This window comes from Hyla sarda, chromosome 3 (assembly GCF_029499605.1).
Source record: "Hyla sarda isolate aHylSar1 chromosome 3, aHylSar1.hap1, whole genome shotgun sequence".
Taxonomy (NCBI): Eukaryota; Metazoa; Chordata; class Amphibia; order Anura; family Hylidae; genus Hyla; species Hyla sarda.
Window position 1 is genome coordinate 321,687,654 of NC_079191.1, and position 17,747 is coordinate 321,705,400.

The following is a 17,747-nucleotide window of genomic DNA, read 5'->3' on the forward strand; positions in this document are numbered from 1 at the left end:
TATTAGAAGTAATTTACAAATCTGTTTAACTTTCTGACACCAGTTCATTAAAAAAAAAAAAAAAAAAGAAAAAAAAAAGTTTTCCACCGGAGTACCCCTTTAACTTTCTGGAGCCAGTTGATATGAAATAAAGTTTATCACTGGAATACCCCTTTTTAAGTTCCTTATTATTTACAAGCATTTAAAAATGCTAAACAAAATAGTGTGTGTGTGTATGTGTATTTGTAGAAGCCTTGAGTGTTTTCTTTGCTAGACTTTATTCTGTTGAATTATATCCAAAGCTGCAGGAGTCTTTCCCCAGTCTCTTATGCTTAGAGGCAACATTGCTGCTCATGCCTGCTTACAGTATATTGCTTTTCTAAGGGCGTGTTATGTAATACAATTTTTTTTTTTGTAGAACTATATTATTAACCTCTTAATAACAGCCAATGTTTTATTTTTCTGTCGGTCATTAAGGGAACCTATTCTAGCCTGCCTTGTTTTCACAGCAGTGCTAGAATAAGCTTGTTCAGGAATTTCTGGAGCCCGGCCATCAGTATGATAGCTGGGCTCCTGGTAGATTAACCCTTCACATGCAGCAGTCAAACCATGACCACTGCATATAAGGATCGTATGTGCATCGCTTATCTGCTGCAGCAGCCCTGGTGATCCCTGGCTAAGGGGATCCTCTTTTATTTCCATAGGACACACATACATTGTATCGCCACGTCTGTAATGACCTGAACAATGATATTGTTTTATTATTCATCCCACAAGTTGATCACTGTTAAAAAAAAAAAAAAAAAAAAAAAAAGCCATGATTGCAGTATCATAGATATCTTAATGTGGCAACACTAATTATCTTAATTTAAAAAAAAATTTCTGCTATGACATTGTAAGAAAAGAATAAGAGTATAAGCCGAACCGAATATAAGCAGAGTCCCCTAATTTCACGCACAAAACCTAGGAAAACCTATTGAGTCGAGTATAAGCTTAGGGTAGGAAATAAATCATCCCCGTCATCCAGAACCGCCTTGTCATCCTCACGTGTGTCATTATCCCCCCCTGTCGTCATCCAGACCGCCACCCCCTCCATCATCATACAGACCCCCCTTTTGTTGTTTACTCACCTTCCCAGCTGTTGCTCTCTTGGTCTAGTGACGCTGCATTGACGCCACCACACAGGGACGTCTGTGCGCAGCAGACTGCGTGTGGCGGCATCAGTGCAGCGTCACTAGTCCGGGGCCGGCCTGGAGCGGAGAAGAGGGCCCCCAGGTGTAGATAGACGGCCCAGACTGGCTTGCCCTCCCCACTGGAATGTGGACGGTCCATGCAGCGAAGATGGACTGCCCGGCCCCCCCCCACCCACCCCACCGGAATGCCTAAATCTAATTTTTTTTTGTGTGTGCTCATGAGTGAGTATAAGGAGACGTTTTCAGCAAGAAAAATCATGCTTATACTCGCGTTTATACGGTATATAAATTTGGTATCACTGTAATCGTACTGATCCACAGAATAAAGCATTAATATTATTTTTGACAGTACAGTGAACAATGTAAATGTAACCCCTTAACCCCTTAATGACCAGGCCATTTTACACCTTAGGACCAGAGCGTTTTTTGAACATCTGACCACTGTCAATTTAAACATTAATAACTGGAATGCTTTTAGTTATCATTCTGATTCCGAGATGATTTTTTCGTGACATATTCTAGTTTAACATGGTGGTAGATTTTTGTCGATACTTGCATCCTTTCTTGGTGAAAAATCCCAAAATTTTATGAAAAAATATAACATTTTGCATTTTTCTAACTTTGAAGCTCTCTGCTTGTAAGGAAAATGGATATTCCAAAAAAATAATATATTTATTCACATTTCCAATATGTCTATTTTATGTTTGCATCATAAAGTTGACATGTTTTTACTTTTGGAAGACACCAGAGGGCTTCAAAGTTCAGCAGCAATTTTCCAATTTTTCACAAAATTTTCAAACTCACTATTTTTCAGGGACCAGTTCAGGTTTGAAGTGGATTTGAAGGGTCTTCATATTAGAAATACCCCATAAAAGACCCCATTATAAAAACTGCACCCCCCAAAGTATTCAAAATGACATTCAGTCAGTGTTTTAACCCTTTAGGTGTTTCACAGGAATAGCAGCAAAGTGAAGGAGAAAATTCACACTCTTCATTTTTTACACTCGCATGTTCTTGTAGACCCAATTTTTGAATTTTTACAAGGGGTAAAAGGAGAATATTTATACTTGTATTTGTAGCCCAATTTCTCTTGAGTAAGCTCATATGTCTATGTAAAGTGTTCGGCGGGTGCAGTAGAGGGCTCAGAAGCGAAGGAGCGACAAGGGGATTTTGGAGAGTACGTTTTTCTGAAATGGTTTTTGGGGGGCATGTCGCATTTAGGAAGCCCCTATGGGGCCAGAACAGCAAATAAAAAAAAAACACCTGGCATACCATTTTGGAAACTAGACCCCTTGAGAAACGTAACAAGGAATTAAGTGAGCCTTAATACCCCACAGGGGTTTCACGACTTTTGCATATGTAAAAAAAACATAATTTTTTTTTCACTAAAATGTGTTTCCCCCCAAATTTCACATTTTTGCAAGGGTTAATAGCAGAAAATACCCCTCAAAATTTGTAACCCCATCTCGTCTGAGTATGGAGGTATCCTATAAGTTGACCTGAAGTGCACTACGGGTGAACTACAATGCTCAGAAGAGAAGGAGTCATATATGGCTTTTTGAGAGCAAATTTTGCTCGGGGGGCATGTCACATTTAGGAAGCCCCTATGGTGCCAGAACAGCAAAAAAAAAAAACACATGGCATACAATTTTAGAAACTAGACCCCTTGAGGAACGTAACAAGGAATAAAGTGAGCCTTAATACCCCACAGGGGTTTCACGACTTTTGCATATGTAAAAAAAACATAATTTTTTTTTCACTAAAATGTGTTTCCCCCCAAATTTCACATTTTTGCAAGGGTTAATAGCAGAAAATACCCCCCAAAATTTGTAACCCCATCTCTTCTGAGTATGGAAGTACCCCATAAGTGGACGTCAAATGCACTACGGGAGCGCTACAATGCTCAGAAGAGAAGGAGTCACATTTGCAAATTTTGCTGAAATGGGGGGGGGACATGTCGCATTTAGGAAGCCCCTATGGTGCCAGGACAGCAAAAAAAAAACACATGGCATACTATTTTGGAAACTGCACCCATCAAGGAACATAACAAGGGGTACAGAGAGCCTTAACACCCCACAGGTGTTTGATAAATATTCATGAAGTGAGATGTGAAAATGAAAAATTTGATTTTTTTACACTAAAATGCTGGGGTTACCCCAAATTTTTCATTTTCACAAGTGGTAAAAGGAGAAAATGTCATTGTAAATGTGTAAATACATTTCTTTGGAGTAAGGACATACCTCAAGTCTGGGCGTAAACAGCATGCACACCGGTCTCAGAGGTGCCGGAGATCAGTCAGGGTCCTTGAGCTTTGGCTTTCTCCTATGGAGCCAGAACAGTGGGATCCCCCCTCAAGGGGCATTACATGGGGTAAATAACTGGGGTACACTAAGTAACTAAAATGGGGTACAGTGGGACATAAAATTATAAAACAGATTATGTTCCCAGAATGATGACCCAGAGCATAGCCAAAACAAAAAAATATGCCCGCCCCAAACCCTATGCTCTGAATCATCATTCTGGAATGTGATATGTGTGGCCGTCCCTAACTTGTTGCCACAAATGCGCACCCCGCTCAGGTGGAGAGAGAGCGCTGCGCATTTGAGGCAACATAAAAAGTCCCTGATGATAGTGACTCAGTGACCCATGACCCATTTTTTATTAAAAAAAATACCCCCAGAGGTCTTATCAGTTTTTTTTTTTTTTTTTGGATTAAATAGTTTTTTTGGGCAATTGGTTTTATGGGGTTAAAACTTGGAATGTACTCTGGACTTGGTACATTTGGGTCAAATTGTGGAAAATTAAAATGAAGAGTGTGTGTGTGTGTGGGGGAGGGTGGTATGAACTGTGTGTGTGCTTGGTGTATACTATATATAGCGGTGTGTGATTAGAAATCACACACCGTTATATGGGGGGGAAAAATGCTGCAGCCCAAAAAAAATGGGGGGGGGGGGGCTAATGCAGCGCCCTGAACCCCTAATAGGGCCCGGGTCACACTGAAAAACTGCAGAAGACCCTTGGGGACCTATTAGGGGGTCAGGGGGGGGGGGATTTTTTTTTAACTTTTTTTAACTTTATTTTTTACTATTTACCCTACCTTTCCTTGGGCTGTATGCTTTCCCTGATCTATGGGGGGCTTCTTTTCTTCTCTGGGGGCTCCGATCGCGGCAGAGGGGGGGTCCCCGGCTTCCTCCAGCAGCTCTGACCGCTGACTGAACCCAGCCAGCCGCGGGAGCTGCAGGAGGATGCTGTTAACTCCTCCCCTGCTGGCTGCTATTGGCTGGACGATCATCCAGCAAATAGCAGCGATCCTGGGGGGGTGGCGAAATCGCCACCTCCCCATAGATACAGTGAGTGATAGGAGGTGAATCATACACCCCCGATCACCTTGTATCTCTGGGTCAGCGGGTCACACGAGACCCGCATCGCAGGAATAGCCGCTAATCGCTTGTCTGAATTCACATGCGATTTGCGGCGATCACCGACATGGGGGGTGACCCCCCTGGGCATTTGCACGGTCCGATCCCCGCCCGGCGAACGGCGGGGACCAGAACTGCCCATGAGGTAACTGTACGTCCTTGGTCCTTAAGACCCAGGGTGTCGGGACGTAACGTTACGTCATGGGTCCGGTAGGGGTTAAGGACCAAGACCATGTTGGCCTTATTGACTCAGACAATTTTCATTTTTGCACTTTCGTTTTCCTCCTCCCCTTCTAAAAATCATAACGCTTTCAATTTTGCACTTACAGACCCATATAGGGGCTTATTTTTGCATCACCAATTGCACTTTGTAATGACCCCATTCATTTCGTAACAAATTCTATGGCAAAACCCAAAACTTTATTTGTGGGGTGAAATTGAAGGAAGAAAAAAGGAAGGGAAAAAAAGCCATTTTGTCAATTTTGGTGGCTTCCCTTTGTACGCAGTACACTTTTCGGTCTTTATTCTGTAGGTCCATATGATTACAAGGATACCCAATTCATGTAGGTTCTTTTTATTTTTTTTATTTTACTTTAAAAAAAATAAAAATAAACTACATGCACCAAAATAAGTATTCTTAAAGGGGTACTCCATTGTAAACATCTTATTCCTTATCCTTAGATGGGATTGTGGGTGGAAAAATAAGAGTTATAGATTTTCATTTTTTGCGGTTTCATTTTTTTCATTCTTTCCTTTTAAAATCTGCTTTGTCCTTAAAGGGGTACTACCGTGCTGACAACTTATCCCCTTTCTAAAGGATAGGGGATAAGTTGCCTGATCGCGCGGGGTCCCGCCGCTGGGGACCCCCCCGATCTTGCACGCAGCACCCCGCTCTCATCAGGCCCCAGAGCGAACATCCGTTCCGGGTCTGATGAGGGGGGCCGGTGATCGTGACGTCACAGCTCCGCCCCCGTGTGACGTCATTCTCCGCCCCCTCAATGCAAGTCTATGGCAGGGGCGAGACAGCTGTCTCGCCCGCTGCCATAGAGTTGCATTGAGGGGCGGAGTGTAACGTCACATGGGGCGGAGCCTTGACATCACGATACTCCGGCCCTGTGATCGGCAGTCATCAGACCCGGAGCGATGTTCGCTCTGGGGCCTGATGAGAGCTGGGTGCTGCGTGCGAGATCGCGGCAACTTATCCCCTATTCTTTAGATAGGGGATAAGTTGTCAGCATGGTAGTATCCCTTTAATGGGCTGTGTCTTTAAGGGGTTAAAAAGTAACATTTGTCCGCAAAAAAATAACCCCTATCGACAGAAAAAAAGTTATGGCACTTGGAATACGACAATGGAAAAACAAAAAAAAGGCTTGCCAAGGGAAGGAGTTAAGATATAGATGCATATATTTTTGGAAAATGGAAACCTCCCTCATCAACACATACGGTCAACAATTGGGAAGGACTTAAAAAGTGACCGTTTCTTATTAAAGTTGCTGTGACCTTGATTTCTACATTTTCTTCATGGATCATCACTTCTTTTGATGTAAATTATATGTCACTGGAGAGTTTCATTATATTTACTACTTTTTCTTAATGCATGACTTTTGTGAGATCTTAAAATTTTGGGCTGAAAGCTAGCGATATGCTATTGGAATTGCTTAAAAAAAAAAAATTGTATGGTCATGTTCACACACAGTTTTTTTTTTTTTTTTGAAGCCCAATGTTTAATAGGTCATGTTAAAAATGAATAAAATTAGGAGGGGAGTATCTAAAAATGATACGGAAACGTTGAGCATTTTGCAATTGAATCTTAGTCAAAGCAGTTTAAACAACCAAATAGTGGCACCACCAAACAACAAAAAATGGAGACAACCTCTGAGATGATGACACATCCTGGAGATGGGTGCATTTTTAAAATTTTTAAATGACCTATTAAACTTTGGACTTTTAATCTGACTTTTTTGGGAGCAGGATACCATGTCTTTCTATTTTTTATTTTTTTTGTATGCAACGAGCAGATAAATGGCTCTGCTTCTGATCCTGTGCTAATTTACTTAAAGGAGTACTCTGGCCCTAAGACATCTTATCTGCTAGCCAATGGATAGGGGATAAGATGTCTGATCATGGGGGTCCCGTCGCTGGGGACCCTCGCAATCTTTCATGCAGCACCCCGCTATCATCAGCCTCCGGAGCGAACATTGCTCCAGGTTTGATGAATCACGGGGCTGGAGTATCGTGACGTATCGGCCCGCCGCTGGGGACCCCCCGCAATGTTTCATGCACACCCTGCTATCATCAGCCTCCGAGCGAACATCCTCCTGTACTGATGAATCACCATCACAAGGCGGCCCCTCCCATAGGCTTGCATTGGGGGGTAGAGCGTGAAGTCACACAGGGCGGAGCCGTGACGTCACGATACTCCACCTTGTGATCGTGATTCATCAGACCCGGAGGATGTTCACTCGGAGGCTGATTATAGCAGGGTGATGCATGAAAGATTGCAGGTGTCCCCAGCAGCGGGACCCCCGTGATCAGGCATCTTATCCCTATCCTTTGGATATGGGCTAAGATGTCTTAGGGCTGGAGTACCCCTTTAAACACATGTGCCTGAAACTTCTATCTGCATGTTTTTTTTGTTTTTTGTTTTTTTTTTGCTTTTTTGAAGCCATCTTATGCTGAAAAATTGGTTTGCCTTTTTCTAAAATAATGTTTTTATTTTTTTTATTTCAATGTGCATATTACCAGCAGTTTTTCCAAGAAATACAAAATAGTCTGTTCACCTTGACTTTTTGCTTCACGTGCAGGAGAAGGAATTCTTATATCCTCTGATGCAACACAACTTCTCGACTTCATAGACAATCAAGGCCAAGTTCATGTAATACAGAAATACCTAGAAAACCCACTGCTTCTGGAACCAGGACACCGCAAATTTGACATCAGGTAATGGGTTCACTGTTTTATGAAGAATAATTGTGAATTACTGTATATTTAAGGGTGTTTTCCAGACAAAACTCATTAATAAAAACACATTGATATTTTTCCCAGCAATTTTTTAATAAAAATTGGTTTATTTTATTTTAAAATGGTTTAAGATTCCAGCTACCAAGATTTTATGAAGATCTACTGTTGGAAAATGACACTGAACAATGTTGATAACAGATACGTTGGTACACTGGTACCTTTTTTTTTTTAATTAAAGAGATGGCCACTTTTGTGCATTGTCATTGAATCTTTAGTTCCTATCGTGTAGTAGTAGTAGTAGTAGTAGTAGTAGTAGTAGTAGTAGTAGTATAGTGACAGTAATGTTGGTGACAACTGTCAAAAGGCCAGAACTCTTGTAGTAAGGCCATGTTCATACAATGGAATTTCCGTTCAAAATTCTGCAGAAAAATTCCACACTGACATTCCACTGCAGCAGAGTCCCATTGATTTCAATGGGATTCTGCTACACTGTGCAAACCTCTGATGCAACATCCCGATTCCGGAGTCTATTGTCTATTCTATCTGCGGAGTCCACACGGAAATCCATTGCCATCTATGAGACTATGCATTTTCGAATGGTCCTGTGACGGCATGTTCTGCTGGTGCTCTATTGCACCATGTGAACCAAGCTTTTTAACCCCTTTTCACCTTAAGGACTCAGCCCTTTTTTGCAATTCTGACCACTCTCACTTTATGCATTAATAACTCTGAGATGCTTTTACCTTTTATTCTGATTCCGAGATTCTGCTTGTAAGGAAAATGAATATTCCAAATAAATTATAGATTGATTCACAAATACAATATGTCTACTTTATGTTTGCATCATAAAGTTTACATGTTTTTGCTTTTTGAAGACATTAGGGGGCTTCAAAATATAGCAGCAATTTTCAAAATTTTCACAAATTCAAAATCTGAATTTTTCAGGGACTAGTTAAGTTTGAAGTTGATTTGAGGGGCTTTTCTCTGATAAATACCCCATTATAGAAACTGCACCCTTCAAAGCATTCAAAATGACATTCAGAAAGTTTAACCCTTTAGGTGTTTCACAGGAATAGCAGCAAAGTGAAGGAGAAAATTCAAAATCTTCATTCTTTTACACTAGCATGTTCTTGTAGAGCCATTTTTTTATTTTATTAAAAAGGTGTAAAAGAAGAGAAACCCCCCCCCACCCCCCCCAAAAAAAATTGTAACCCAATTTCTCTTGAGTAAGGAAATACCACATATGTAGATGTAAAGTGCTCTGTGTGTGCACTATGAATTTTGGAGAGTGAGTTTTGCTGAAAATGGTTTTTGGGGGGCATGTCGCATTTAGGAAGCCCCTATGGTGCCAGAACAGCGAAAAAACAAAAACATGGCATACTTTTTTGGAAACTTCACCCCTCAAGGAACGTAACAAGGGGTACATTGAGCCTTAACACCCCCCAGGTGTTTGACGACTTTTCCTTAAATTCGGATGTGTAGATGAAATTTTATTTTTCACTAAAATGCTGGTTTTTCCCCAAATTTTTTATTTTTACAAGGGGTAATAGGAGAAAATGCCCCCCAATATTTGTGACCCTATCTCTTCTGAGTATGAAAATACCCCATGTGTGGATCTAAATTGCTCTGCAGGCGCACTACAATGCTCAGAAGAGAAGGTACGCCATTGAGCTTTTGGATAGAGAATTTGTTCGGAATGGAAGTCGGGGGCAATGTGTGTTTACAAAGCCCCCCCATGGTGCCAGAACAGTGGACCCCCCCCCCCCCACATGTGACCCCATTTTGGAAACCACACCCCTCACAGAATTTAATAAGTGGTGCAGTGAGCATTTACACCCCACTGGCATTTTGACAGATCTTTGGAACAAAATTACATTTTTCATGTTCACGGACCACTGTTCCAAAAATCTATCAGACACCTGTGGGGTTTAAATGCTTACTGCACCCCTTATTACATTCAGTGAGGGGTGTAGTTTCCAAAATGGGGTCACATGTGGGCGGGGTCCATTGTTCTGGCACCATGGGGGCTTTGTAAACACATGTGGCCTTCAATTCCGGACAAATTTTATCTCCAAAAGCCCAATGGCGCTCCTTCTCTTCTGAGCATTGTAGTGCGCCAGCAGAGTACTTTACATCCACATATGGGGTATGTTCTTACTCTGAAGAAATGGTGATACACATTTTGGGGGGCTTTTTCCCTATTTTCCCTTGTGAAAATGAAACATTTGGGGTAATGTCAGCATTTTAGTGAAAATATTTTTTTTTTTCATTTTTCCATCCAACTTTAACGAAAATTCCAAACACCTTTGGGGTGTTAAGGCTCACTATACCCCTTTTTACATTTCGTGAGGGGTGTAGTTTCCAAAATGGGGTCACACGTTGTTATTTTTTTCTTCCATTTATGTCAGCACCGCTGTAAAATCAGCCACCCCTGTGCAAATCACCAATTTAGGCCTCAAATTTACATAGTGCGCCCTCACTTCTGAGGCCTGTTGTGCGCCCACAGAGCATTTTACACACACATATGGGATATTTTTGTACTCAGAAGAAATTGTGTTACAAATTTTGGGGGTCTTTTTTTCCTTTTACCTCTTGTCATAATGTAAAGTATGGGGCAATACCAGCATGTTAGTGTAAAAAAATTTTTTTTTTACAATAACATGCAAGTGTAGACCCTAACTTTACCTTTTCATAAGGGTTAAAAGGAGAAAAAGCCCCCAAAATGTGTTAGGCAATTACTCCAGAGTACGGAAAAACCCCATATGTGGCACTAAATTGTTGCCTTGAAATATGACATGGCTCCAAAGTGAGAGAGCGCCATGCGCATTTGAGGCCTACATTAGGTATTTGCATGGGGACGGACCCGGATGCAAGAATTACACTTGCCTTAGATACCAAAATTATCCTTCGGCAGTGTTCCCCAAACAGGGTGCCTCCAGCTGTTGCAAAACTCCCAGCCTGCCAGGACAGTCAATGGCTGTCCGGCAATACTGGGAGTTGTTGTTTTGCAACAGCTGGAGGCTCCGTTTTGGAAACAGTGCTGTACCAGATGTTTTTCATTTTTATTGGGGGGGGGGGGATAACTGTGTAAGGGTTTATGTATATGTAGTGTTTTACTTTTTATTTTGTGTTGGTGTAGTGTAGTGTTCTTAGGGTACATTCACACTGGCGGAGGTTTACAGCGATTTTCCCGCTGGGAGTTTGAGCTGCAGCGGAAAATTTGCTGAATCTCAAACTTGCAGCGTGAGACTCGCTGTAAAGCCGCCTGTGTGAATGTACCCTGTACATTCACATGGGGGGGGGGGCAAACCTCCAGCTGTTGCAAAACTACAACTCCCAGCATGCCCTTTGGCTGTCGTGCATGCTGGGGGTTGTAGTTATGCAACAGCTGGAGGCACACTGATTGCAAAACACTGAGAGTTTGTTACTTAACTCAGTGTTTCACAACCAGTGTGCCTCCAGCTCTTGCAAAACTACAACTCCCAGAATGTACGGTCTATCAGTGCATGCTGGGAGTTGTAGTCTGCAATAGCTGGAGGGACACTGGTTGCGAAGCACTGATTTAGGTAACAAACTCTGTGTTTTGCAACCAGTGTGCCTTCAGCTGTTTGCAAAAAGCTACAACTCTCAGCATGCAGTGACAGCCGAAAGCCATGCTGGGACTTGTAGTTATGCAGCAGCCGGATGCATACTACTAAAACTCCCAGCATGCCCTTTGGTTGCCAGTGCATGCTGGGGGTTATAGTTATGCAACAACTGGAGGCACACTGGTTGCAAAACACTGGGAGTTTGTTACTTAACTCAGTGTTTTGCAACGAGTGTGCCTTCAGCTGTTGCAAAACTACAACTCTCAGCATGCACTTACAGCCGAAGGCCATGCTGGGACTTATAGTTATGCAAAAGCTGGAGGCACACTACTGCAACTCCCAGCATGCCCTTTGGCTGTCCGTGCATGCTGAGGGTTATAGTTATGCAACAACTGGAGGCACAAAAACTGTTCCTCCAGCTGTTGCATAACAACAACTCCCAGCATGCCCTTGTGTACATGCTGGGCATTGTTGCTTAGCAACAGCAGGAGGCCAGCCTTACCTCCTGCTGCTGCGCAGTGAAGATCTGCCTGCCGTCGCCGCCTCAGCTGCTGGGGCCCCGATGCCGGGGATCAGGGGCCCCAGCCTCAGTTGAGGGCTCCCGGCACCCGCTCTCACCCTCCGGAACAGGGGCGGAGCAGGTGCCCTTAGGAACATCCCCCAACACCAGTGCCACCTCACTCCTGCTGCTTAGGGATGATAAGTGCCATCTTGGACGGCACCTAATATCCTTTATCCTTTTTTTTCTGGGTCACCGGGACCCGATTGAACCGGAATTGCCGCAAATCGCTGATCTGAATGGGGGGGGGGGGGGGGGCGGGATGCCTGATTTCAGCAGACATACCGGTCTGGTCCCCGCCCAGTGATCGTCGGGGACCGGAAATGCTCAGGGCATACAGGTACGCCCTGAGTCTTTAAGGATCGGGGATGCAGGGCGTATGCATACGTCCTGTGTCCCCAAGAGGGTAAAGGGGAACTCGGGTGGAAAAAAATTTATTCAAACTGGTACAAGAAAGTTAAAAAGATTTGTAAATTATTTTTATTTAAAAATCTTAACCCTTCTAGTACTTATCAGCTGCTGCATACTATATATATACTATAGAGAAATTTGTGAAGTTCTTTCCAGTCTGACCACAGTGCTCTCTGCTGACACCTCAGTCTGTGTCAAGAACTGTCCAGAGCAGAATAGGTTTTCTATAGGGATTTGCTTCTAATCTGGATGGTTTCTGACCTGGACAGAGGTGTCAGCAGAGAGCACTGTGGTCAGACTGGAAAGAACTTCACAAATTTCTCTGTAGTATACGAAAGCTAATAAGTACTGGAAGGCTTCATATTTTGAAGTAGAAGTAATTTACAAATCTGTTTTAACTTTCTGGCACCAGTTGATTTGAAAACCTTTGTTTCCCACTTGTTTCCCTCGGAGTTCCCCTTTTAATTAGCATATGTTGTTTAAATAACAAAACAATAAAGCAAAAAATGCAACAAAAGTAAAGAAAAACGTGTTTTTTAGTAGTGCATGTTTTTTTTTGTTTTTTTTTTAAACCGCCAACATGACTTTCCTCTAAATGCTATGTTTGAAACAACCCTCCTTATATGATTCAATGATATCCTACCATGAAGAACTGTTAACTATTTGGTACCAATCTCCTGATTAAATTGAAATAAAGCCTTATTGTTTCTTCATTGTTTACTTGCAGGAGTTGGGTCCTTGTGGACAATCAGTATAACATTTTCCTCTACCGTGAGGGAGTCTTAAGGACGTCCTCTGAACCATACAATGACTCAGACTTTCAAGACATGACAAGCCACTTAACCAATCACTGCATTCAGAAGGAACATTCGAAAAACTACGGGAGATATGAGGATGGAAATGAGATGTTCTTTGAAGAGTTCAATCAGTACCTTATGACCTCCTTAAATATCAATCTAGAAAATAGCATCCTTTACCAGATAAAGCAAATAATAAGGTACAGTCTTAAATCAATAACCTGTTTGAGAATTTTTTTTTTTTTTTGATGGGGTAGCACATGTATTTGTGAAGACCATATTCTTTCACTTTCATGTATGTTGCATGATCTCCAGCAGTATTTAGTCATTTATTTCATACCATTATAGATAATTTTCTGTGTGTAATTGCTAAAAGATTACAATTGATCTCAATCCTCTCTGTATAGGCACTTGCCCATCACAATAGTGAGCTAAAGAACAGATGAGTATAGGCCTTAGGACGAGCAAGTGTTGATATCCTCTGAATTACCACACAAATAGAACATAAAGCCATGGTTTGTAGGCTTGTCCTTTACCCCAACTCTCACTTACACAAGAGCAACCATGCATGTAAATCCTGGTCCCAATTGACTAAAATAGGCTTATTTTCTGAATTTGTTGACATTCCCCTTAAAAGTTCAGGCTAGGATAATAACACTGTTCACACTAATAATGCTGTCATTTGATTTACTGTCTGCATGAGTTAAAATGCCTATTGCTATAATTCATTGAAGAGTGACAGTGTCCATGTTGGCTAAAACAAGACATAGAGGATGTGATGTGTTACTATGAATTTGTATTATAATCATGGGTTTAGTGATCTAAATTATAATTTATTTTTTGTTCCAAGTAAGGTATTGTGGTGTATTCACTTGCATGTGAATATATATACAGTACAGACCAAAAGTTTGGACACACCTTCTCATTCAAAGTTTTCTTTATTTTCATGACTATGAAAATTGTAGATTCACACTGAATCTCCCACTGTAAATTTCAGTCTATAAAGCACTTAAAGGGAACTAAGAAGCAGATTTTACCACATATAATGCTTGACAACACGTTATATATGGTAAAATATTTTTAAAACATTGAAACCCCCCCCCCCGGGGATGGTGAGAATATGAAGTTATAAAGTTCCCCCGGCCGCCCCGTAAGTAGTCCCCTGGGCAGGGAGTTATACTTCTCGGGTCCTGTCGCTCCGGCCATGGTCCCACCCCCTCGGCTTGATTGTCGGCCTGTGTCATCGCTCTGCTCCCTAAGTAGACAGCATTATATATGGTAGAATCTGTTGCTTGGTTCCCTTTAAAAGCCATTAAGAGGCAACAACACAGTAGTCGCTTACTATTAAAGGGTAGCTCCCACCATCCTATTTTTTTTTTTTTTTGCTAGCCCGTTCCCCCCCCCCCCCCCCCCCCCCGCTACGGCACTAGCCCGTTCCCTCCTACCACCCACCCCCACCACCGCGTCGCATACCCCGTTCCCTCATTACACTTGCAGTTACTGCAGAGTCCGGCAGCGGGCGTGCAGGGACAGCGGCGGCAACGAGGCGGTGGCCGTGATGTGCGGGAGGAGTGGCCTCCCAGCCAGTGGCTGGGGAGCCAATGCGCTCGCTCCCGCCTGTCTGATTGACAGGCAGGGAGCGAGTGCAGCCTAACTGAAAAAGGACTGATTGCCACTCCAAAATCAGTCCTTTTTCAGTAGCCGGTTTTTAAATGTAAATTAAACCTTTTTAATGAAAAAATAAATAATAAAAGTATATTAGAGATATGTTGTAGTACATAAGTACTACAACATATCAAAAAATAAAGTAGGTGACAGTGCCCATTTAAATGTAATGCAGAGTTAGGGCCAGTTAACGCTAAGAAATTTCAGCAGGAAGTTCAGTTTGGAAATTCCTGAGCGGAATTCCATTGAACCTATTAATTCTTTCAGCTGAATTTTGTGCGGACTGCAATGCAGTCAATGGAGATGGCACAGGTCTGTGCAGTCATAGCGCCAATTTCTCACTGCAAATGGAATGTCCACCTGGAATTTCTTAGTGTGAACTGGCCTTCAGGTATACTTCAGAGCTGAAAAGCTGGGACATTTGTAGAAGTTCAGACTTTGAATACAAAGGACATTCTTGTGTTTTAGAGGTACAATCTTGAAGCTAGAAGTTCAGGGTCAGCAGAGTTTAGGAAGCTGGGTAACCAACAAACCAGAATAATCTGATGCAGGTACAAAGCAAATTAATTTCCAATAACTAAAGGTGCCGCAGACACTTGGCTGGGCAAAGTTAGAACAAACAAAGCCCTTATTAACAGAGTGGTCAAGGCTACAAAGTACGCCTGGGTGAATCAAACTTCAAGTCTAGAACAGCTCTGTTCCTGGCATCTGTTTTGGCTGCATTGATTTGTGTAATGTATCTATAAATTTTATTCCATTTAGAGTCTGTCTGACTTGTATAGAACCTGCAATCAGCACAAAGCATCTGCCTTACCAGAGTTTTCAGCTCTTTGGCTTTGACTTTATGGTGGATGAAGATTTGAAGGTTTGGTTACTTGAAGTCAATGGTGCCCCTGCCTGTGCACAGTAAGTATGACAGTGGTTCTGTGCATCGGATAAGTATGTAAACTGCCCACACCAATCCTGAAAAAACTGCTTCAATTAGTGTACAGATACAAACAATATGTTGGTCATGTACAAGAAACAGAAAATAAAATAATGAATACAATAAAATAATAAATAAAAGAAATGCCTGTTACAGTTGTCCACTTAGTGTCAGGGCTCATACTTAACTACTGTTCCATGCAAGCTTCTCTTTAATGTATTTGTGCAGTGAAAATTTTTTTTTGTTATGTTGCTTAGTACCTAATCCTTATTATGTACATATATTTTTGTGTCTAGCCCCTTTATTTCTCTCACAAATGCCTTCTTTCTGTTGCTTACTTGGTTTTTCATCATGAGCTTTGGAGGGGCATGTCTGTCTCTTGCCCTCACTCTGTATGACTCCTCTTCCTTCTTAAGTCTGCCTCCTCTCAGTTTTCAGACTGGAGTCTGATAGGACAGAAGTAAGCACAGGAATGCTAGTCCCACCCTCATTTACTGGACTTTGTCCTTGCCTGTGCTTCAGCTTAGACAAAGATGATGATGCAGCAGAAAAAGATGTTCTAGATGGTGTGGGGACCCAAAGTGGTCTTTAAAAAAAAAATATATATATAATAATTTCCTTTGTAGTATATTAGAATAGTTAATGTTTTTACAAGATGTACAACATAAAAAAAAACTGTTTTTGAATCTGACTTACCTATCTTAACTTATCTATGTTATAAATGTTAGACCACATATACCACCAGGAAAATCATTGACATTATGGGTTGATATTTATCATTTTGCCCCTTTCCCAGTTAGGTCCCATTCACACGGTGAAATTTCCAAGGGGAATCAGACAGAAAAATTCAGCTTGATTGTTGCAGCAGACCCCCATTGTTTTCAATGGGATTCTGCTGCACCGTGCATACTGCAGAATTTCTGGTTATGCCCACGGAATATTTTATTATTGGGACTTATCATTAACTATTATAGAAATTTCAGCAACAATGTGTCTTGGGCAGATTGGATAACATCCGGGGGAGAAAGGTTAGAAGTACAGTCACACTATATCAGGATAGGTGTTCTTTGAATTTTATATCTGGCAAGAAAATTGATGGCCCTGAACTGGCCTAATTTAGAGGTACAGAGTCTAGCCCAATTGAACAGAATTACAGAAAAAAAGGTGTATAAAAAAGAGACTAGCGAGGTAAATTCATGTACTTAGAGTAAATGGATAGAATATTTTGATTTAAATATCTAAAAAAAAAAAATCTTTGTCTGTTGCTGTGCACCATTTATTATAGTACTTGTACTAAGAAGCACTGGAGCAAAACACAAGTTCTTTAATATGTATTTTTTTTCTATTTATAGGAAGCTGTATGCAGAACTTTGCCAAGGCATTGTGGATCTAGCTATCTCCTCTGTCTTTCCTCTTAGTGACATTGTACAGAAGCAGACGCAGGACAATACGTTCATCAAACTCTGAAGACTCTGCCTTACATTATACCCACCCAAGCACTGCTGCCACATATTACTGTTTGATATCCAGATAAATTATCCCGCCCACTATCATGCCAAGTAATTGGTAATTGCACTGGATAGAATGAGACCATGGAAAGCGAAGATGAGGCAAAAATGCTTTTATGATTTTACACACTAAGCAGTATGTTTGTTTTTATATATAAATATATATAAATTATTATTTTTTATTTAACTGTAAATGAAGGAGCCTTTTTTTTATGAATGTTTAGCGCTTGAATGTTTTCTTGTCTATACATTTTTACAAACCTATATGAAGTAAAAGCCTTAAGAAAGCAAAAAAAAAAATCATTTCTGTTTTCTGTGGTTATTGAGGGCAAACAGGATTTTCGGTTTATGAATAAGGGACTAAAAAGTCATTGAAAATATCAAGGTAAAAGAGTCTTGTCTTTACATGCTTTGTGAATAGAAAGGAGGTCAAGTTGTGGTGGACCAGAGTGCTGTGCCCTCATATGTCCTTCAGTCCTATAGTAAATAGAGCACCAGCAAGCTCACTCGATCGCCGCTTTATTCACATGGAGGTACAAGGGACAGGGACCTCCTTTTTGTGCCCGGCTTTATGAGCTAGAATAAAGAGACACTCTGAGAACAACTTCCATTCTAGTGGACTAAAAAAATCCTCATATTACATGGATTTTCATTCATCCTTATGGCTGCCATGTAAAGGTATGTTTTGAATATGGAAAATGCGCTTATTTCTTTGTCCGAAACAGCGCAGTGTCCCTGACTTC

General features: G+C 41.5%; 1 protein-coding gene across 1 annotated transcript in view; it reads left to right on the top strand.

Moving 5' to 3' along the window:
* The window catches only part of TTL (tubulin tyrosine ligase), a 55,449-nt gene extending 38,142 nt beyond the window's left edge, over positions 1-17,307 (top strand). Inside the window, exons 4-7 of the mRNA XM_056567191.1 lie at positions 7,396-7,531; positions 12,837-13,106; positions 15,334-15,477; positions 16,849-17,307. Of these exons, the coding sequence (XP_056423166.1) occupies positions 7,396-7,531; positions 12,837-13,106; positions 15,334-15,477; positions 16,849-16,963 (665 nt within the window). The 3' untranslated portion in view covers positions 16,964-17,307. The remainder of the gene's footprint in view (positions 1-7,395; positions 7,532-12,836; positions 13,107-15,333; positions 15,478-16,848) is intronic.
* The last annotated feature ends 440 nt before the right edge of the window (positions 17,308-17,747 follow it).